At 44.2% G+C, this 22,127-nt stretch overlaps 1 protein-coding gene across 8 annotated transcripts in view; it reads left to right on the top strand.

The window, feature by feature from the left end:
* ITPR1 (inositol 1,4,5-trisphosphate receptor type 1) overlaps window positions 1-22,127 on the top strand; it is a 338,656-nt gene that overhangs the window by 156,911 nt on the left and 159,618 nt on the right. For all 8 annotated transcript variants that reach the window (XR_010412086.1, XM_064593522.1, XM_064593523.1 and 5 more), the window contains 14 exons: window positions 284-442; window positions 2,519-2,691; window positions 4,314-4,433; window positions 5,410-5,604; window positions 8,411-8,662; window positions 9,184-9,325; window positions 10,060-10,213; window positions 11,695-11,882; window positions 14,860-14,998; window positions 15,686-15,740; window positions 18,300-18,465; window positions 18,582-18,752; window positions 19,242-19,307; window positions 20,347-20,484. Coding sequence is in view for 7 of the 8 variants with exons in the window: in XM_064593522.1 (XP_064449592.1) it covers window positions 284-442; window positions 2,519-2,691; window positions 4,314-4,433; window positions 5,410-5,604; window positions 8,411-8,662; window positions 9,184-9,325; window positions 10,060-10,213; window positions 11,695-11,882; window positions 14,860-14,998; window positions 15,686-15,740; window positions 18,300-18,465; window positions 18,582-18,752; window positions 19,242-19,307; window positions 20,347-20,484 (2,118 nt within the window). In the remaining variant the exon portion in view is untranslated. The remainder of the gene's footprint in view (window positions 1-283; window positions 443-2,518; window positions 2,692-4,313; window positions 4,434-5,409; window positions 5,605-8,410; window positions 8,663-9,183; window positions 9,326-10,059; window positions 10,214-11,694; window positions 11,883-14,859; window positions 14,999-15,685; window positions 15,741-18,299; window positions 18,466-18,581; window positions 18,753-19,241; window positions 19,308-20,346; window positions 20,485-22,127) is intronic.

Below are 22,127 nucleotides of genomic sequence, written 5' to 3'. Positions count from 1 at the left end.
ATTTCAACCTAGAATCTGTTATTCCAGAGTCTGTACTCTTCACTGTTGCCCTTCACACCATACTTGCAAGTGCTTGAGGACCAATTAGGTCCAGGTGGCCTGATTTCAGTGAATAGCTAGTCCCAGTTGATGGACTGCATATAATATTCAGATTATTGATGTCGATCTAGAGAGAGTTGCCAGTGCAGGCCTGCCACCTGTGAGCTTATATTAGTTTGGGACACAGGGCTAGCCATTAACACTCTAAATGATGGCAGTGCCTGTTCTTCTTTCTCACAATCAGATCTTCAAGTTGTTACAAGCCCCATTCACGGACTGTGGCGATGGCCCCATGCTGCGGCTGGAGGAGCTTGGGGACCAGCGGCATGCCCCTTTCAGACATATCTGCCGGCTCTGCTACAGGGTCCTGAGACACTCCCAGCAAGACTACAGGAAAAACCAGGTTAGAATTCGGGATTGATTGAAGCTCATATACTTGCCTCATGAGTTTTAAGTCTTACATCTGTTGTTACTTAATTGCGAGAGAATGGTTTATTAAGTTTGCGCTTAGAAAGGAAATACATTTTTGCAAGCCTGAGAAAAAGACAGAGTCCCTAAGAAAAATACCTGAGAAGTCCCCTTCTGCAACCACCTTTCAGTGAGGTGTTTTTTTTTTTTTTTTTGACATTTCTAGTGTTTTTTATGGCACCTTGCCTTAAGGTTTAAGGAAGTGATTGCATGTGTTTATATTAAAGGTAGAGCAGAATCTTTGCTTCCTGCTCCCTTCCATATCCTCCATGTCTGCTGGTAACTTTATTTTGGTTTTGGCTCATGTTTTATGATATTCAAAGTCCTTGTGTATGTCATGGCACTGTCTATATTGTCCTCTCCCCATAAAATAAAGGTTCTAACCTCTCTGGGGGTTCCCATCAGTTTGAGATTTTTAAGGAAACCTGTGAACTGTGTTGCCACATTTAGTAGTTCTCAGCTGGGACTAACTGGAAATACTTGGCAATGTTGGGAGACCCTTATGAGTGTCACCACTTGGAGGTGCTGCTGACATCTAGTGGGTAGAAGGAATGTCCAGGAATGCACAGGACATCCCCAGACAACAAACAGTTATCCAGCCCTGAAAGTCAGTAGTACTGAGCTTGAGGAGCCCTGCACTTTGTGACATGAAGTACTGTAGGTGCACAGATGACACTTTTGATAACCTTGACTCCCAGGCTCTGCATTGTGTTACGAAAGGCTTTTGTTTGTAAACTTTTGACTGCCATGACATCTGGCCTTTAAATTTAAACTTCCCCCTGTAATTAAAGTTTTGTCATGAAGGTAGTGTTAAGCTGAAGCAATGCTCTAAAGTATCAGATGGAACCTTGTTAGCGTGCATTGCTAAGCTTTTGACTTGGCCTTTGCTACTGTTGAAATTGAGTGTCCTATACCTATGATGCTGTGTTCATTAGTGTGGACAGGTGGTCTTTGGGTGGTCCGGTGGCTTTAAATCCACCTGCAGTGCGTTAAACACCATACTCCAATAGTGCCAAAGAGATTTTATTCTCTTCCTCTCTGCCATCTTCAGATGAGGATGCCTCAGACTCAGAGCCTCTGGTGTGTGCCAGCACATTTTGCTTTACGTGAAAACACCCAGTCCCTCTCGCTGCTGCTACACTGACTGTCTTTGCTTTTTATCTATAGATTCTATGCCGCTTGACAGTAGTATGTCCCTGAAGGCTGGTGAATTCCCAAACATGCATCCTTATTGAACATGGGCTGAAAAGTGGCCAGTGTCCACTGTGGACACCCTGAGTAGTTTTTAGGATTTTGGAGTTAATTAAAAAAAATTAAGCCGAGTTTAAAGGGCTTCTAGAACTTTCAGGACACAAATAGTCTGTCTTGGGAAGGGATATATCTTTGAATAGAAACAAACAAATATCTGCAAGAGGCTTCCCTGAGTTCTCATATATTTTTATGGAATGTCATGTCTGATCCCCAAAGAGAGAAGCCAGAGGTGTTTTCAGATGTTCTGTGAATCTGATTGCCTGGCTTAGGTATTCCTAAGTTGCTCCTGCTATCCATTGACTATAAAAATGTATTTTCACCCCAGATAAAGAAAACAGAATGGGGTAATATTGTTCTAAATACCTAGGTAGGCTTAAGTATGTTTATTCAGCAGTACAGAGCAGTAACGCACAGTTAAATCTCTTGAATTAGTAATAAAATCAGAGCTGAAAAACCGCCTTTGACCTTTTAGGAAAATAAGTCACCACATTAATATTTATCCTGTGCACTTAATAAAATGCCCATCTGTACATGCAGGATAATTTGCTTAATTACATTTGTGTGGCGGGTTTAGTAGAATGAAGGATGTGGGGGAGTTTGCAGCTGCTGTCCTAGATTAGAGAGTTGTGGAAAGATGCTCCACTAGGATTTCCCTTATGAAAAATAATTTTCATCAGGGACTGTTGCTACTTCCCTTAGTTTTGGGTTAACCTTAATATCTTTTGTTGTTTCTGCTGACCTCTCTTTTCTTCCTTAAAAGGAGTACATAGCCAAGCAGTTTGGCTTCATGCAGAAGCAGATTGGCTATGATGTGTTGGCCGAAGACACGATCACCGCCCTACTTCACAATAACCGAAAACTCCTGGAAAAACACATCACCGCTGCTGAGATCGACACGTTTGTCAGTCTGGTGCGAAAGAACAGGGAGCCCAGGTGAGGCGGAAGTGGGCCTGATCGGCGGAAGCTGTCTGGGCACTGAAGATGCAGGCGCTCAGCTAGTCATGGTGCTTTTGGCTAGGTGTCCTTTTTGAGGGCTGCCAGTGACAGATTTCTTTTAGGCCGGCCTTGAGAGGCTCTTGGGTGAGCAGTGGAAAGAACATGGTATTGGAATAGACCCGTAGTGGAATCCTAGCTCTAATATTTACCAGCTAGGTGACCTTCGCTTTCCCCTTGAGCTTTAATTTCCTTCTATGCTAAATGGATGGTTATGAAAATTGAATGAGAATAGATGCATGGGAAGTGCCTGGTACTTAGTAGATGCACAGTAAATGACAGTTTTGGCCACTCAGTCACTGTTTAGCACCCCCTGATTATCAGTTAGAACATCTCCCCCAAATATCATCAGTAAGAGTCTTTTGCAAACTTAGTTGTTACTTGAGTGTTTTTATTTTATGTTAGAATTCTGTTTTTTCTCATTTACGTGGATCTCCCTGTCTTCTTACTCTCTTCCCTCTTCTCCTGATTAAGATCCACAACATCAGGGCGCCTGAATGGCTCAGTGGGTTAAGCATCTTCCTTCGGCTTCGGTCATGATCCCAGGGTCCTGGGATCGAGCCCCATGTCAGGCTTCCTGCTCAGCGGGGAGTCTGCTTCCCCTCTCTTTCTGCCCCTCCCCCTGCTTATACTCTCTCTCTTGCTCTCTCTTTCTCTCAAGTAAATAAATAAAATCTTTAAAAAAGGGATCCACAACATTTTAGAAGTGGGAAATAGTTTATAATATAGTTACCGTGAATGATCACACTGGAGAGCTGATAGTGTTGTAAAATGACTCCTCCCACCCACAGAGGTAAGTAAAATTTGTGGAGCATTCTCACGTACCTGGGAGTGAACTAAGTCAGCACTTGCCATGAATTATCTCATTTAATCCTCAGGACAGTTCCCTGAGGTTATACATTACCCTCTGCTGTAGATGAGAAGAGTGAAGCACAGCGAGGTCCAGAAACCTCCCTAGGTCACACTGCATATGGGAACATAATTAATGAGAATCAGAGCAGGGATTCCAGCTGGGGCACTCAGGCCTCAGGGCCTTTCCTCGCCTCTCTGCTTCCCCTCCATCTTCCCCACGGCTCCCTTACGTGAGCTTCTTCCTTATCTTGTTTTGTGCATTTTTTTTTAAAGATTTTATTTATTTATTTCACAGCGAGAGAGGGAATACAAGCAGGGGGAATAGGAGAGGGAGAAGCAGGCTTCCTGCTGAGCAGGGAGCCCGATGCGGGGCTCGATCCCAGGACCCTGGGATCATGACCTGAGCTGAAGGCAGACCCTTAATGACTGAGCCACCCAGGCACCCCTGTTTTGTGCATTTTTGCCTCATCACTTCCTCGTCTGCCCTAGCCACTGTCATCTTTCCTCGTTTGCTTCTTTCTTTCTTTCCTCTCTTATGGCGACTGGGTTTCTGGTGGTGCCGTAGACACTGGCACCAAAACCTAAACTGTCTCTGATTTCTTTGGTGCATGCTCTGTTGGATCCGTCCACTTGCAAAGAGTTGGGCTCCAAGAGCCAAACCTCTGCTCTGGTTACAGAAAATGTCTTGTTTGCTTTCTCTCTCTCGGCAGATTCTTAGATTATCTCTCCGACCTCTGTGTGTCCATGAACAAATCGATCCCAGTGACCCAGGAACTGATATGTAAAGCTGTGCTGAATCCAACCAATGCCGACATCCTGATTGAGACCAAGTGAGTGGGGGTCTTGGGATTTAAGATACAGGTGAGAAAGGGATTTAGGTAGAGAATGTGTGGCCCAGTGGATGCCTGCACTCCTGACTAATAGAACTTAACCCTTTGATTTCTTCAGACTTGGTCTGAAGTCGGATGGGCTGGCATGGGATCTGTCTGAGGCAAAGGTCCTTGATAGGGAAATGAAGTTTGCTCTGCACTTACTTTGCACACTGGTTGAAAACTGATATATATTCACCAGAGAGCATTTGCACACACTTAGTTTCATTTTAAGAGCTTAAAGTTCTTTAAGTATGATAATCAGTTTTAAAATTTGAAGGTGCTAATTCAGTGGTGATATTAAGACGCTCTAGGGCAGAGCTTTTTAAGTTATCACTGTTCAAAAAGTGTTTAGTGGTGTATAGAAACTTTGGTAATAGTAGTGATTCATTTTTAGCAAAGGAACCGTTTCCTGGTAAGTACAGTGCCAGTAATAGGGCCAATGTTGAAAAAACAAATCAAAACAAAACCCCAAACTCAATTAGGCCCTGAGCTAGTGATTTTTTTTGTTTGTTTCAACAAACAAAACTAAGTGACTAATTTGGGGCTTGGACTAATGCGACTTGAGCATTTTGACATTTGGGCCTGAATAATTGTTTGTCATGGGTTACTGTCCTGTGCATTTAGCAGCATCCTGGGCCTCTACCCAGTAGGTGCCCATTATACCCCTCCCACTCCGTTGGGACAAACAGAAATGTGAAAATGTCCACCGACATTGCCAGATGTCTCCTTGAGAGGGGACAGGGCAGACAAAGTCACCCTGCTTGAGAACCACTGGGATAAAGTATATGAAGAAGTTAATGTTTGGCTCTTTGTGATCCTGCCATTGAGGGAAGGAATGGTTTTCATTTTATCTTCATGCTGAAAGTGAAGCTAGATTCCAGCACGAGCAAGGATTTCAACATAATGAGTTTTCCCTCTTCCTCTTACTGTCCAGGTTGGTTCTTTCTCGTTTTGAATTTGAGGGTGTTTCTACTGGAGAGAATGCTCTGGAGGCAGGAGAAGATGAAGAAGAGGTGTGGCTCTTCTGGAGGGACAGCAGCAAGGAGATTCGCAGCAAGAGCGTCAGGGAACTGGCGCAGGATGCTAAAGAAGGACAAAAGGAAGACCGAGATGTTCTCAGCTACTACAGGTGACAGGGAGTCCCGCCGGGCTCGGTTTGGGTGCCCTGAAAAGAACTGAGGGAGAATTTATTGCTTGTTTGTCCGATGGCTGCAAGGAACCACGAGTTGTCACCTGCCTAGCAAATGCTGTGTATTTTAGGAGTTGGGAGTGTGAGGTTTCATTGATACTTACGGGGCTAAGTAAGTATCTAAAATTGATTTCCAGATGTGGCCAGGCCGACAGAAGTGTGTGTGCTTGCATCAGCCCCTAGTTAACGGTTTCCCCTTACAGGAAGTTTATGCATATTGTAGTCGTTAGGAGTCAGACTGTATGGTCACACTGCTTGGGTTCAAATCCTGACCTTCTGCATATGAGGTTTTTGACTTTGGTCAGGTTACATACCTCTGCACGCCCCAGTTCTTTAATCTGCAAAATAGAGACAACAGTGCCAACCTCCTAGAACTTTTGCAGACAGAGCTAGGAAATGAGTGTGTGTATTCACACATATATGCGTATTTATATACATGCACCCATGTTTCTATTTCTATATCTGTCTGTACAAATATATAATGAAATCGTGAGTCCATATCAGTACTTCCATTCCAACACCCATGGGGTTATTGCAGCCTTCACATTTCCATGTACGTAACTCCATCCTGCAGCAGAGAAACCTGGCTGGCCTTTGCCCTGGTGTATACGTGTTTGCTCACTGTCCACCTCTGCTGGTTACCTCCTTCAGCCCCAAGGTCTCCCTGGTCCCAGTTTTAAAACCTGCTGGCCCTGCCACCTCAGGGAAGGCAATGGAGAAGAAAAGGGGAGGGGGGGAGAGCCAATAAAAACCTTGCAAAGATAAGAGCAGGGGAGATGGCAAAGTGCTCATGGCATTTTTTAATAAGTAAAACTTTGCGGTTATGGCACCCTGTTACCTCCTGCGTTCCTTTGTCCTCCCTCCCATTTGTGTCTGTGGTGCGTACCCTTCCACGTCTCGGTGTGTTCGAATTTTACTACATTAGTGTGCATTCATAACAAATACAGAGTATTTTCCCTGACACTAGAAATGTATGTAAATGGTGCTGTACTGTTCCATTCTGAAGGCTGCCTGATTGATTCTGTGTTGCTTCTGAAATGTGTTCGTGGTAATGGAGGTAGATCGGCCTAATTTTGACAGCTGAGCAGTAATCCATTTTATGATGCCACGTTTTCATCGCTCTTTGATATTCCATTGTATGCCACGGTTTAGCTTTTCATGTCAGGGAACATCCTTATTCAAAAGTGTGCCTATGGGGCGCCTGGGTGGCTCAGTTGGTTAAGCGACTGCCTTCGGCTCAGGTCGTGATCCTGGAGTCCCGGGATCGAGTCCCGCGTCGGGCTCCCTGCTCAGCAGGGGGTCTGCTTCTGCCTCTGACCCTCCCCCCTCTCATGCTCTCTCTCTCTCTCATTCTCTCTCTCAAATAAATAAATAAAATCTTAAAAAAAAAAAGGGGGGGCGCCTGGGTGGCTCAGTTGGTTGAGCGACTGCCTTCGGCTCAGGTCATGATCCTGGAGTCCCGGGATCGAGTCCCGCATCGGGCTCCCTGTTCAGCAGGGAGCCTGCTTCTCCCTCTCCTGCTCCCCCTGCTTGTGTTCCCTCTCTTTCTGTGTCTCTCTCTCTCTCTGTCAAATAAATAAATAAAATCTTTAAAAAAAAAAAAAAGTGTGCCTATGAATGAGAGTTTCCATTTCACATCAAGAGTGGAATTGTTGAAGTGGCAAGGATACATATTTTTAAACTTTACTCAGCAATCCTGGGTTGGGTATTTTGGAACACACTCCCACCAGCTGTAAATGAGAACTTTGTTTCTCCTGGGCTTTGCTAGTTCTGAATATTCTGAAGCTTTTTAACCTGTGTTAATTTTACAAGCATGAAATAGAATCATGTTTTAATCTGCATTCACTGGTATCTAGTGAGATTGAGACTATTTTCAACTCGTGGTTATTGACAACAAATAGGATTTTAGATTCAGAAGCCAATATTTGCCACTTTGGAAGCTAGTGGCTGGCTTATTTCACATGAGAAGTTGTTTAGTCTTTTAGGGTGAATGAGAAAGCATGCTTCCCTGGTCCGGTATGGAGGGTGACAAAGATCACATGTAGTTGGATGAGGAAGCATTTGGACGAGTCCCCTACTTTGCACACCATGTTTTTCTTTTCTTTTTTTTTAAAGATTTTATTTGACAGAGAGACACAGCGAGAGAGGGAACACAAGCAGGGGGAGTGGGAGAGGGAGAAGCAGGCTTCCCGCTGAGCAGGGAGCCCGATGCGGGGCTCGATCCCAGGACCCTGGGATCATGACCTGAGCCGAAGGCAGACGCTTAACGACTGAGCCACCCAGGCCCCCCAACACACCATGTTTTTCATGTAGAAGTCAAAGTGTAGGCTTATATGAGATAAGATCCTAAGAGTATTATAAAATTTCTGATTAGACTCAACATGGGAGATACCTTTAACATTTCCTACATGGTCTTTATACTGTATAAAAAAACAGCTGAAGAAATAGACAACCATTTTAGATGTAATATTTTCCCCCATTTATTTCATAAAATAAAAAAGGGCAAAATGGAATCAAGTAGTCGCGTAATTACTCCCAACTCAACAGGGTGGACACGTATGACCAGTGGTGTAGCTTGAACTGTTCTTTTATTGGCCTGGTACAGAAGCCATTTAAGCGTGTCAGTCTAAGTTCAGGTGACCAAATGTCACTCCTATGAAAGTTGGGTCTATCTGGACTGTCCTGCTGTGTTTCCATTCATCCTCAATGAATTCTGATTTCTTCCTATAACTTTACCTTTCTCCAGGTATCAGTTGAACCTTTTTGCTAGGATGTGTCTAGACCGCCAGTACCTGGCCATCAATGACATATCAGGCCAGCTGGATGTCGATCTCATTCTCCGCTGCATGTCTGATGAGAACCTGCCCTATGACCTAAGGGCGTCCTTCTGCCGTCTCATGCTTCATATGCACGTGGACCGAGATCCCCAGGAACAAGTCACTCCTGTGAAATACGCCCGCCTGTGGTCTGAGATTCCCTCAGAGATCGCCATTGATGAGTGAGCCTGGCTCCTTCTCCCTGCCAAGACCTCATGTTGTTTTAAAACCTCATAATGTTTGGTGTCATGGTTACACAAACCACTTATGGTCAGGTTAGGTCTAGTTAAATCATAGAAGCAAGGCGAAGTCTTTTTTTTTTTTTCATTAAGCTTAAAAAGTGTGTGGCAAATACTACCTTTTTTTGGGAAGAATGCAAAAGATGGCATGATTATATTTTTTATATCTTGTGCCTTTTTTTAATTCAACAAATATGTGTCTCTACTTTGTGTCAGCCCTAAGTAAGGTATCGTGAACCAACCAGAACACTATCTCAACACTAGTGGGGAAAAGAGATACAAACAAGATAAATGATTCCATATCTTGGTGATAGGTGCTAAGGAAGAAAAAATAAAGTGAGGACAGAAGGTGGGATACGAGGTGTTGGGGAGGGATTCTTGGCTTTGCGGCCGGAGCAGCTGGGGAAGGCCTAAGTGCAAAGATCTTGGAATTTGATTTCCTTTTCTTTTTCCTTTTCTTTTAGCTATGATAGTAGTGGAACTTCCAAAGATGAGATTAAGGAGAGATTTGCACAGACCATGGAATTTGTGGAGGAGTATTTAAGAGATGTGGTTTGTCAGAGGTTTCCTTTCTCTGATAAGGAGAAAAATAAGCTTACCTTTGAGGTAATTCCTGATGAAATGATCTTTTATCTGCTTTTCATTGGTCGTTCTTCTATTGGGTAAATAGATAATATTTTAGCATGTGGTGATTTCTATCATGAGACTCTAGTTTTGTAATAAAAAGGAATTCAGCTCAATTTTGTTCCAGAATAAAATAGAACTGTTACCAGTCACTTGGCTTAATGGTAGTTGAGCTCTTAGAAGTACCGCCCAGAGTGAATTGTATCATGTAAAACGATAGAATATTAGGTATATTCTGTACATTATCTTAAAAATGGCAGGAAAGAAACAGACTGTGTTTGGGATCTGTCACAGATTAATCATTTGAGGTACATAAATCCTTGTTACCTTTGAGTTAAAATGTTTCTCTTTGAGACCACCTTTCCTTGTGAGGAGTTCTATTTCTGAGAATTGCAATATTGTTACCTGTGTTCTCTTTGCCTATAAAGTGGCTGGCCCTGTAATACCTTTGGGAAGCTGCACAGACACATGATTAGGTCAGTTGTTGATTGGCTAGTTATTGAAATAGGTCAGTAGCTTTGCAGTTTTTTGTTTCTTATTTTTTTCTCCTATGAAACAAAATGAAATTTGATCAGAAATGGCAAGCAAAGTATATGCCTTCTCTTACCATAATGAGGGTCAGAATTAGTCATTTATCAGCTAGTCAACATCAAACTGAAGGGTACAGTTTATGAAATACCATCTCTCTCTCTCTCTCTTTTGTTTTAATGTAACAGGTTGTAAATTTAGCTAGGAATCTCATATACTTTGGTTTCTACAACTTCTCTGACCTTCTTCGATTAACCAAAATCCTCCTGGCCATACTGGACTGCGTGCACGTGACAACCATCTTCCCCATTAGCAAGATGGCAAAAGGAGAAGAGAATAAAGGTAGGAATGTTGCAGCAAAGTAGAGGAGTGGAATTTGCTGGCACCCACATGCTTGGGACAAGTCCTCCCAGGCTCTCCCCTTACTACTCTTGTCATGTGTTTCCTTGTGAGGTCCTGTCCTCTCTTTGTCCTTTTCTTCTGAGCTTTTCATTATGGATATTTCCTTTTTTTATTTTTATTTTATTTCTTATTTTTTTTAAAGATTTTATTTATTTATTTGAGAGAGAGAGAATGAGAGACAGCATGAGAAGGAGGAAGATCAGAGGGAGAAGCAGACTCCCTGCTGAGCAGGGAGCCCAATGCGGGACTCGATCCCGGGACTCCAGGATCATGACCTGAGCCGAAGGCAGTCACTTAACCAACTGAGCCACCCAGGCGCCCTCCTTTTTTTATTTTTAAATTTTATTTATTTATTTGAGATAATGAGAGCAGAGAGCACACAGAAGCCAGTGGAGGGGGGGTGCGGCGTGGCAAGTAGCAAGCAGGAGAGAAGCAGACTCCCTGCTGAGCAAGGAACCCCATGCGGGGCTTGATCCCAGGATTATGACCTGAGCCGAAGGTAGATGCTTAACCGACTGAGCCACCCAGGCGCCCCCATTATGGACATTTTCAAACAAAAAGCAAAGCTGAAAGAATAGCACAGCAGACACCTATAGATCCACAACTTTGGGTCCTTGATTATTCACATTTTGCTCGATTTCCTTTAGATTTATATATGAGTCTATGTGTCTATTTTGCCAAACCATTTGAAAGTTATCTAACAAATTGATGGGTAAATGTGTTCTGAAGAACACATGTCCTACCCTCATATTCGATGTGTTGTGAGGCATTTAATGATGATATTAGCATATGATGAAATAAAATCCAAACTTGTATTTCCAGTCTGTGAATAGGAAAATTTGCCTTTGTATGTGTATTTTTTTCCTCTGTTTTAGGGTCAGAGTGGGCACGTACTAGGTACTCATGTCTGGATAATTGTTGAACTTGTCTCTATAGCTAGAAGAGAAAGAGTACATCTCCTTACCTCCCTCTATCTGTCAGGTCTTGTGCTGTTATTTCACATATTTTTCACCATCTCATCCTCTGATTGAGCTCTTTTATTCTCATTTTAGAGATGGAGAAGCTGAGCCTCAGAGGTAATCCAGTGTACTCAAAATCAGTGTTAGTAGCAGCACTCAGTTTGTGCCTTGTTAACTCCTGTACCCCTAATCTTGTGCATAGCAACAAGCATGTGAAATTTGGCCGGTGAATTAATGCACAAAAATGCCCCTTTGGGGATTTCAAAGCCCATGTATTTTCCGCTACTCCTGAATCCCCAAATTTTTGATGGGTATTAACCTTTTCTGGCTCCTAGGGTCCTGAGAATGTGTCGGAACAGGGACTTGTTAAATAATATGCTCGAGCCTGTGCCCCCTGCCAGGCACCTGAAAGCAGTCTCCCGAAATGTTGTCATGACTGAGGTCTGTCCTGGCCCTTCCTAGGCAGTAATGTAATGCGGTCCATCCACGGGGTTGGAGAGCTGATGACCCAGGTGGTGCTTCGGGGAGGAGGCTTTTTACCCATGACTCCCATGGCTGCCGCCCCTGAAGGCAACGTGAAGCAGGCAGAGCCAGAGAAGGAGGACATCATGGTCATGGACACCAAGTTGAAGATCATCGAAATACTCCAGGTAACCGTCAGTCAGAGGCGGAGAGGAGTGTGCTCACAGGGCTACCATCTGGTTTGTGTCCCTGCTTTTATAAAGCCCTAGACCTTCTGGGGAGAGAATGGAGATAAATTCTTAGCTCATTGTTAAGTGCCATTTATGAACCAGCTGTATTCATCCTTCTACTATCATCTCATACCCCTCCCCGATGTGCCTTTGTCCCTCCAGCCATGACAGAATTTCCTGTAGTTACCTTAGCTTTTCATAATCCTTGCCCTCTATGTCTTCACCCAAGCTAATTCACTTAGTTAGGCTTCTACATGAAGCTGGATTCCTTGCTTATCGTTCATAACTAGTTTAAGGCTCCATTAACTTGGCAACACCTGCCTCCCTCCCTCCCTTCCTTTTTCATTCATTTATTCAACAAATATTTATTGAAACTGATTCTGTGTCAAGTACTTTTAAGCATCGGAGATCCAGCACTGAACAGCATAGATTAAATTCCTGATTCTAAAGAGCCTGCATTTTGGTGTAGGAGTCATAGGCATATTAAACAGGTATACTGTGTCAGATAGCGGTAAGTGCTAAAGATGCTAAAATCTAAAGGAGAGTCAGGATGGTTTGGAGGCCACCAGGGGGTGGGGATCAGGGATACTGTTTTTGATGGGGTTGTCAGACAGGGCTTCTCTAGTAAGGCGACGTGATCAGAGACCCAAATGAAGTGAGGAAGCTAGCATGTGGATATCTAGGAAAAGTCTCTGAGGCAGAGGGAACAGCAGCGAGAAGACCCTGAAGTTTTGGAATAGGTTGGGTTCAAGAGGGAACAGGAGAAGATGAATCAGGGAGTAAGTGCAAACAACTCTTTTGAGTGTATTTGCTATAAAATGCACAGAGAAATGGAGAGGTGCCTGAAGGGTGATTGTTGGTCACAGGAAGTTTTTGTTGTAGTATTTTTTTTAAGTTGGGAGTTTGTAGCAAGTTTGTATGCGGAATGGAATAGTCAGCTAGAGAGGGACAAGTTGTTGACATAGGAGAGAGAAGATAATTATAGGATTGAAGACCTTGCATGGGCAAAAGGAGGTATGGGAGCCAGTCTGCTGAAGAGAGGGATTGGTCTTAGGTATGAGAACCCTCCTGTGTTTTCCCCTTTCTGCTCGTGTAGGTCATTTTTATTCATCAACAAAATCATTTGCTCCTTAATGAAAAGAACACTGTTACCACTTTTCTCTTTTATCCCATGCTGCCTAATGCCAACCCCAGAACATGTAGTAGGTGATTATCAGTGTTTATAGATTTAAGAATTTGTATTTTGAATCTGAAATCACATTTTATCAATAGTTAGAAAGCATTCATGAGAGTCCTCAAATAGTTAAGGCCATAGAGAATGACTCAGAAGAAATCTCATTGAATTTTTGCCTGACCAAAAGTTGAGAAGGACTTCTTAGGCTGTGGCTTATGCGTCCCAAGTACATTAGTGTCATGACTGTGTATCAGCAGTGATGCAGCGTAAACCTTGATCACACCTTCAGGTCCTCTCGCTGTCCTTATCTTAGAACAATTGGTCTATGGAGTCATTGTTTCAGCAAATACTTACAAGCCCCCACCATATGCAAGGCACTTTGCTGGGCACTAGGAGGAATGCACAGATGATTTGGACAGAGACTATATCTACAAGAGACAGTCTAATAGGAAAATAAGGAAATGAAACTCTGAGAAAAGTGTTCTCCTGGGAGTGGGTCATGTGATCTATTTAGTAAGCACCAGAGAAGGTTTTTACAGAGGAGGTAAGATTTCATCTGCACTTTTAAGCATGGACAGGATTTATAGTATAGAAACAAGGGGACATTCTCAAGTCCCCTTGAACTTGGAGCAGGTTGAATGAGGGCATGACATCACACGGGACCATAGCACCTCCCCCTCTAAGTTCCCCTTAGAGACCTAGAGTGTGTGGAACGGAGGTTGTCAGAAATGAGGTTGGAAGGGAGGACCAGGCCAGGTTCTAGAGAGTTCTGGGTGCCTCAAGTGTTAGGACTTTATTCTCTAGTGAGCCTTTGAGGATTTTTATACAGGGGACTAATGTAAGAATAAACACCTTTGGGAGGTGGATCTGGTGATGGCAAGGCAAGAGATAAGGAGGATGTGAGCAGGGGTAAGTGATAGTCGGGAGAAATCCAGGAGAAGTGGTGGAAGTGGGACCACCAGTAGGACTTCGTCTCTGATTAGATTTGAGACTCTGGGAAGACCCCCAAATGGGATGTCCAGTAGTCAGTAGCAAACAATGACCAAGAGCTCAGAAGGCAAGCCAAGGTAGTGTCTCAGTCTGGGAGAGGTGACTGCCCTGGGACTGGGTAAGGTCACCAAGAGGGCAAGGCAGAGACGAGGAGAGAATGGAAGGGAGAATGTCACTAAGGTCCTCAAATAACGGGATTGTGGTTGATTTTTTTTTTTTTTTTTTTTGGCTCTAGCAACAATCAGGGAAAAGGTAACCTTGCTACAGAGTAGAGGGCAAAAGAATCTAGGAAGTGAATGAAGAGGGAACCCAAATGTTGGTATATAAATCAAAGGAAACCATCTCAAATGAAAAATAGGGACCAAGCTAATTTCTAGTAGGAAAAACATATTTTTCTCTGTTAATTCTTTTAAATTAAAGCAGCCAATTTCACCCTTCTCAAGGCCCAGAATTGGCATTTACTACTTGCTGAAGTAATGTTTTATAGAGGATGGAGGAGGCAGTGAGTGATTTATTGTTCCAATTATTAAATTGTCTGGATGTTGAAGTTTGCACTAGAAGCTAAGGTGCTGTGGACAGGCTTGATATACCCCATGGAAGTCTGTTGTTAAAGTAATTGTTGAATTCTAAGCCAAATATTTGGCTCACTTAGTGCTTAAGGTAATTGATGCAACAGATACCAGGCCCAGCCAGAGTGCAGTGGCTTGGCAAAGTGTTACAGGTGGTATGCTAATGTAACCAATCTGTTTCCATTTCCACTTGAATCTTTAGTTTATTTTGAATGTGAGGTTGGATTATAGGATCTCCTGCCTCCTGTGTATATTTAAGCGAGAGTTTGATGAAAGCAATTCCCAGACTTCAGAAACATCCTCCGGAAATAGCAGCCAAGAGGGGCCAAGTAATGTACCAGGTTAGTGATTCCGCAGTGGGATTTCAGCCATAGAATGGGGTGTGGGTCTAATAAAAGCTGGGGATTCCAACAGTACATTCTACAGAAAGGGTAAAATATGAATATTTTGAAGATTATTGTAATTGAGAACAAAATCCTGGGAGTTATCCTTTTTGAACAAAAGAATAATTGAAAGAGTTTTGATCTCTCCTGGGTTAGGTCTTGTTTCCTTCCATCTTGGAGTGCCTTAGTCATAAGACAGGTGAGGGTTGTAGTGTTGTGGTTACATGAAATGCCAAAAAAACAAACAAAACCCTCTAAGAAAATGTATTGTCCACCAGCAACTTTTACTCATGATGGAAGTTTTTCCCTGCCCAAGAAATAGTGATGAAGTGTACAGGGAAAGGTGGTGGTGATAGACATAATTCCACCTATCAAGGCCTGAGCTTCCTTGGCATGAGGTCATCACTCTGCTCTACTAAGGGGTTAGTGAGTCGGTAGAAAACTGGCAGAAATGTGGAACAGTGCACACCAGAGCCACTGGGCAGTGTGATCTGGGTTGACCTGGCTCCACAGTTTTACAAGATAAGATTCTAGAAGACTTGAAGTTAATGTAGGGGCGGGGCAAGGCTGTTTTTGGGAAAGTTCACCAACAGCCCGTTTTTTTAGACCTTTCTACATCTGAACCTATGTTCTCTAACTTTTCAGGTACTCTTGACTTTGAACACATTGAAGAGCAAGCAGAAGGCATCTTTGGAGGAAGGAAAGTATATTTTCAGTGTTCGGTTTTGTAGGTGGTTCTAAGATTGGGAAGCCTCCTTTTGTGTAGCTCTAAAAGGCTTTCCCTTCATTTTTCTAGGAAACAATTAGTCTTTGGGTTTAGGTTATTTTATGGCTCTCTTTGTAACCCTTAGTGCTTAGGTCAGAATGATATTAGTTGGCAGTGTGTATATGTGTTTATGTATTTCCTGCCTGGGATAGAAGGAATGTAAGTAGGTTTCCCCAAATACACATATTAAAAGATTTTTTTTTAATGGTGCAAAATAGGGTTGAAAGAAAGAGGGGATTGAAAACAAAGTGAGGTTAGCAAGATCATGTGTTTCTGCTGCTGGTGGACTGCCATTTTTGTCCCTGAGCTCTTTTGAGACCATGCAACAATAGAAACACACATTGTCCCTAACATTAGACAAATGTATGATCCCCTTTTTAAAAGATTAGATTACTCAATGTTGACTTAAAACATTATTATGAGACTCAAATACCTACAAGACTCGAATAGCCACAAGCTCATATAAATACCCTATGCACATAGTCCTTTTTTAAAATATTTTATTTATTTGAGAGAGAGAGCATGAGCCAGGGGGAGGGGCAGAGGGAGAGGGAGAAGCAGACTCCCCACTGAGCAGGGAGCCTGACGCAGAGCTCAATGCCACGACCCTGGGATCTGACCTGAGCCGAAGGCAGACGCTTAACCAACTGAGCCACCCAGGCATCCACTGCATAGTTCTTTTCATACGCATACTTGGTTCAGTTATTTATTGCTGTGTAACAAACTACTCCAGATACTTAGTGGATTAAAAAATAATCCTTTTATTGCCTCTCAGAATTAAGTGGGTTGACTGGGGCTAAGCTGGATGGCTCATCTGCTGATCATTGTTCAGTCTCTTGGGGCTGGTGATTGGGCCTGGTACATCCAAGGTTTTATACTCACATTTCTGGCTCCTTGGTAGGAATATCTGCAAGGCTGGGACCTCTCTTTCTCCCTCCCTCCCTCTCTCTCTACACGTAACTATCTTAGGCTTCTTTTTAGCATGGTGACTGGCTCTAAGTGCAAAGATCCTGACGGGATAGGCCAACAATGTACAACACTAATCGAGCCTCTTCTTGCATCATGTTGTTAATATCCTGTTGATCAAAGCAAATCACATGGCTGAGCCCAGTGTTCGTGTGGGAGGGGCCTACATAAGGATGTCTATACCAGGAAAGGCTCTTTTGTTGCGGGGGCCACCAATGTTAGCAGTCTAACAGTAAAACCTGTGAAATTTGAATTAGCAGTCTTATTTACTATGACACAAGGTGTTTTTCTGAAACACAAAGTATGTTGAGTTCAACGTGATGACACTCCCATGTGCTCTCGTGGTATCTCAACTCTCCCATCATTTTCTAGTATTGAACAGCAGTGACACGGTCTTCACATCTTTTTGGAACACATAGCGTGAATGGAGTATTTTCCTGTGGAATCCTCTCGGTGCTTTTCTTGCCAACCTGCGGACATGAAGGTCTCGCCATTTGGCATTCATTTGATTGTAAACACAATCTAGCCACTGACACAACAATGGCGTGGCAGTGCTCAGTTACGCAGTGATCTGCTCTCCGATCAGGGACATGCTTACTAATTTTTTAATTATATAAACGACACACAGTTGTAATAGATACTGCGATAACCCCTGGCAGCTTGCTAATGAACCTCAGTTTGAAGCATACTGCGTGGTCATGGTTTGTGGCAACGCGCCTCAAAGTGGGGTCTGCAGCCTGCTGGCTACCGGTTTGTGACATGGGAAGTGCAGAGCATGGGAGTAATCACTGGGCCACTTTTATGGCACCTGGACACTGCCACAGCCACGTGCGTGGTCAGGGGACCGGGTATAGACTAAGTCATCAGTTAGCTGTAAAGTGGAAGTATACGCAACAGGTACTTTGCTAGGCCCTGAGTTACAGCACCTTACATAAAACAGTAAACTCCTAATTGAGGAGAAACACAACTGTGTGCAGTTCTCCACCCATAGATGAGACCCAGCAGAAGAATACTCAAATCGAGGAGTCAGTCAGGAATCTGGATAAAAAAAGCCAGGTCCTGTCACTGTGGGAAGGTAGGGACTTTGGTTTAAAATTGGACAGTGGTGAGATCTTCATTGTGCCCTCACCTTACAATAGAGTTGAAGTTAAAACAAGATTGTGTTGGGCGCCTGGGTGGCTCAGTTGGTTAAGCGACTGCCTTCGGCTCAGGTCATGATCCTGGAGTCCCGGGATCGAGTCCCGCATCGGGCTCCCTGCTCAGCGGGGAGCCTGCTTCTCCCTCTGACCCTCCTCCCTCTCATGCTCTCTGTCTCTCATTCTCTCTGTCTCAAATAAATAAATAAAATCTTAAAACAAACAAACAAAAAAAAACAAGATTGTGTTGTTTCAGGAGCTTATTAATACTCAAGTCCCCCAAGGTTGACTACGGGGTTAGAACTGACTGGTGGGTGTGTCTGGGTCCAAGTGCATGCGAGAAGGGCGTCTGTGGCTCATCTGGCCTTTCCCCTACCATGCACTCCTTTAGTGAGGAGAACACCCCCCTGGACTTGGACGACCACGGCGGCAGAACCTTCCTCCGAGTCTTGCTGCATTTGACGATGCACGACTACCCGCCCCTGGTGTCGGGGGCCCTGCAGCTTCTCTTCCGGCACTTCAGTCAGAGGCAGGAGGTCCTGCAAGCCTTCAAACAGGTAGCTGGGGTTGCCATTCGTGTGTGTGTGTGTGTGTGTTTGTGTTGGTGTTGGTGTTGGTGTTGTCGACTTTCCAAGAGGTGGTTGTGCGCCCCTGACACATTACATTTGTTCAGGTCCAGCTGCTTGTTACCAGCCAAGATGTCGACAACTACAAACAGATCAAACAAGACTTGGATCAGCTGAGATCCATTGTGGAAAAGTCGGAGCTCTGGGTGTACAAAGGGCAGGGCCCTGACGAGGTCATGGATGGTGCCTCTGGTGAAAATGAACATAAGAAAACAGAGGTGGGTGAAACGCAGGTCACGCCTCCAGAGCAGATGGATGGGCTCCTTAAACAAGGGAATATCCTCTCTGGTTTTAGGTAAAAGTGCAGATTGTAGGATTGTAGGATGAGCTTTATTCTCCAGGGATCTGCTTGTTAAGTAGCCGAAGTAACAGCCATTCTCCTAGGAAATAAACTGCAAAATGGAAGTTTAGCTACTTTTCCATGTTACCTTGGACCATGGGGAATAGACTTTGTTGTTGAGTGGATGAGCACCAGATTTCCCTTGCAGACCCACCCAGGAAAGAACCTGTTCTCAGTAGGCTGACCCCCCATCGTCTCCCACCTCAGTGAAATCATGTCAATCAGAATGAGTTGGGCTGAAACCCAGCATGATTGTAGGAAAACTGCCAAACTCTCATGGTTTCCTAAATGCTGATGCCAACCTGAACAAACAGACTATTGCCCGAGGGCTGAACAAACCACACTTACATTTATTTTTGGTCCCTAGGAGGGGAATAACAAGTCACAAAAGCACGAGAGCACCAGCAGCTACAACTACAGGGTGGTAAAAGAGGTAAGTGGCCTTCCTGCCTTCTTTTCTTCTTTATTAATTCTCCTAGGAGCTATGGTTTGTGAAAGTCCAGTTGAAAGTGCAAACACTTCAGCTTTTTTCTTCATGGAAAGTTTCACAGGGAGAAGCTTGCAGAGGTTACATACTTGGGTTTTACGGTCAGATCTTGGTTCAAAGCATCTTCTGCCACTTTTTTGTGTGTGTCCTCAATTTTCTCACTTTTTATAGGTGCAGTTAGCACCTGTATTTCTGAAGGTTTATAATTGACCAAAGGATTAATTGATATAATTGTCAAGGCTCTATCTCAGTGGCTGGCACATAGTCCACCAGGGAGGGCTCTGGGTCTTTAGAATTCTTTGCATAAGGTAGTTCAGATTTAGGAGGTTGGGAGCTTTGTGGGTTTTTTTTACCCCAGAGCAAACTCTTCCCAAGTCCCTGGCAATGATGCTGAGTCTCACCATTTTAGGAGATCTTTCTGAAACTGTCCCACTTTTGGTTGAAGCCATAATCCACTGCGTAACGTACACTGGAAAGACATGTTCTTAGCCATGTGGAGGTTCGGTTTGACGCGATTAACAGGGATACTACATATTAGAGCACCATCTCCCTCGTTCTGGGTGTTTTAATATGCTGTGATCACTTCCGCCTCCCTGCCCATGACCGGTGCCTACGTTTTTTTTTCTCAGTCGTGCTCCCTAGTTTTCGGAGGTCTATTTCTTTCATTTTTTTTTTTTTTCAAAAAAATTTCATCTGGCTTTATTGAGGTATAATTGACCAAAAAAGTACTGTCACCTCCCTGAAGCATGACACGCAGTAATTTGATAGACATACTCTCTGAGATGACTGCCACGATCAGGTTAACGAACACCTCCATCACCTCGCAGAGCAAGCTCTTCGAGGGGGGTGAGAACACTTAGGATTGACTTCAGTAAATTTCACTTGTACGTACACCTTCACTGACTGTTGTTGCCATGCGGTACATTGGAGCTCAGAACTGCGAGGTTGGCCAGAGGTACAACCGTTGGGTGTTTCTCTCGGACAGATTCTGATTCGCCTCAGCAAACTCTGTGTTCAGGAGAGCGCGTCTGTGAGGAAGAGCCGGAAGCAGCAGCAGCGCTTGCTCCGGAACATGAGCGCACACGCCGTGGTGCTGGAGCTGCTGCAGATCCCCTACGAGAAGGTGAGCGAGTCCCCCTCCGGGGGGGGGGATCCCCGGGTTTTCCTAAACCCTTCGCATTTGGTATCGTTGGCCAAGACATGAAGTAGATGTGATGACTGTGAGTATAAGGCCCTTGTAGGTGACTTGTATGAAACAAAGAGCATCATAAAATGGGATCACCCACAACCTGCCTCCAACTGTAGGATTCTAAGCCAGAATCCATTGATTGTCGCCTCGCTCCCACGCCACGCTGGATGCGAAGGTTCGATAGACGGAGCTCTGTCTGCACACGGGCTTGTGCTGCACAGTGTCCTCTGCAAGTGCCCTTCAGGCAGTTTAAGCCCTACAGGTTGCTAGGGGCATGTGGGAACATAGAGCTTGCCCACTTGGGAGGTCCTCAGGAGCGTGCTGATGTCTGGCCGAGTATTTGGATCTAGCATATACTTTGCTCTAAGCCCTCTTTTCTGTCGTTGGAAGCTACACTCTGTCGTGTTCTTTCACGCCAGCGTTTGTCATTGACAGTGCTAGGATTTAGGGAAGTAGGGTAATAGTGCTTAGCACTGTGCAGCCTGCCTGACACAAATTAATAAATAGTGCTTAGCACTGTGCAGCCTGCCTGACGCTTGCAAAAGCATCTGTTCGCTTCCAAAATCAAGTGCAGTTGTCGTGGTGTTCCCACTTGACAGATGAGGAGACTGAGGCTTGGGGAAATTTAGAGTCCCAGGGCATAGATTTCTGCCTCTTGAGTTTACCAGTGACTGCTAGAGAAACTTGCTGGTTGTAGAGCTGCCTGAAGAAGGCTTACTGCTCGTGCTTGCCAGGGGGCACTGCACTAGGTCATTTTCATTCACTAGTTCATTTCATCCTTAAGACGGCACATGAGAGAGGTCATGCTTTTAGTAGCCCCACTTTAGGTGAGAAGGCTGTCGCCAGTGGTTCAATACCTTGCCTATATGGCCCAGCAACACATGACAGAGCCAGCCTGCCCAGTTGTGGAGCCCAGGTCTTGTTGGCTGTACCTGCTGCCCTGTGCTCAAGGAAGTTCTTGGCAGAGGCCACCACCACAGTCATGGGGACTGTGGGATTCAGGCTACTCAAGCCTTTCAGTAGCCACAATTAAGCTTAATCCCTCTACTAGGTCAGGAACTTAACTAACTTGAAATTAATGTAAGTGTGCATGTCATCCAAACTTGACTGACATTTAGACTGGAACCAGCAAGCTGATTCACCACCTTGCTATGTGTAAAGAATGTGAGGAGGTGGTTTGCTGGCCTTATCTTTGCCTCATAATATCATCAGTTGCCTTAAAGTTGTGCCTTTGTAGAGTAATGTTAACATAACGAATAGGTAACCTGATGTGGCTGGAATTGGTGGCAGAACATAGTGTGTGTGTGTGTGTGTGTGTGTGTGCATGAGTGCAGATATCCCAGTGTGGGAGAACAGTGGAGGAATTGCTACAGATACTTTCTTGTTATGTGATGTCTTTAGAGCTTACTTGTCTTGTATAAATCCATTTCAAATGATGAAGTCTTTAGTTTTGTGAGCCCCAGCAGACTCTCCTTTTAGCTGAAGAAGTGAAAGAGTGCAGAACTGTTTGAGGTGACTGCTGCCAACCAGCAGTGTCTCTCTCTGTCCCAAGGCCTCTGATTTCTTAGAACTGGAAG

This window comes from Mirounga angustirostris, unplaced genomic scaffold, assembly GCF_029215605.1.
Source record: "Mirounga angustirostris isolate CCGP_5_RB_7025 unplaced genomic scaffold, mMirAng1.0.hap1 SCAF_1, whole genome shotgun sequence".
Classification (NCBI taxonomy): Eukaryota; Metazoa; Chordata; class Mammalia; order Carnivora; family Phocidae; genus Mirounga; species Mirounga angustirostris.
The sequence above is the reverse complement of the archived record's forward strand: the minus strand, read 5'-3'. Positions and strand labels throughout refer to the sequence as shown.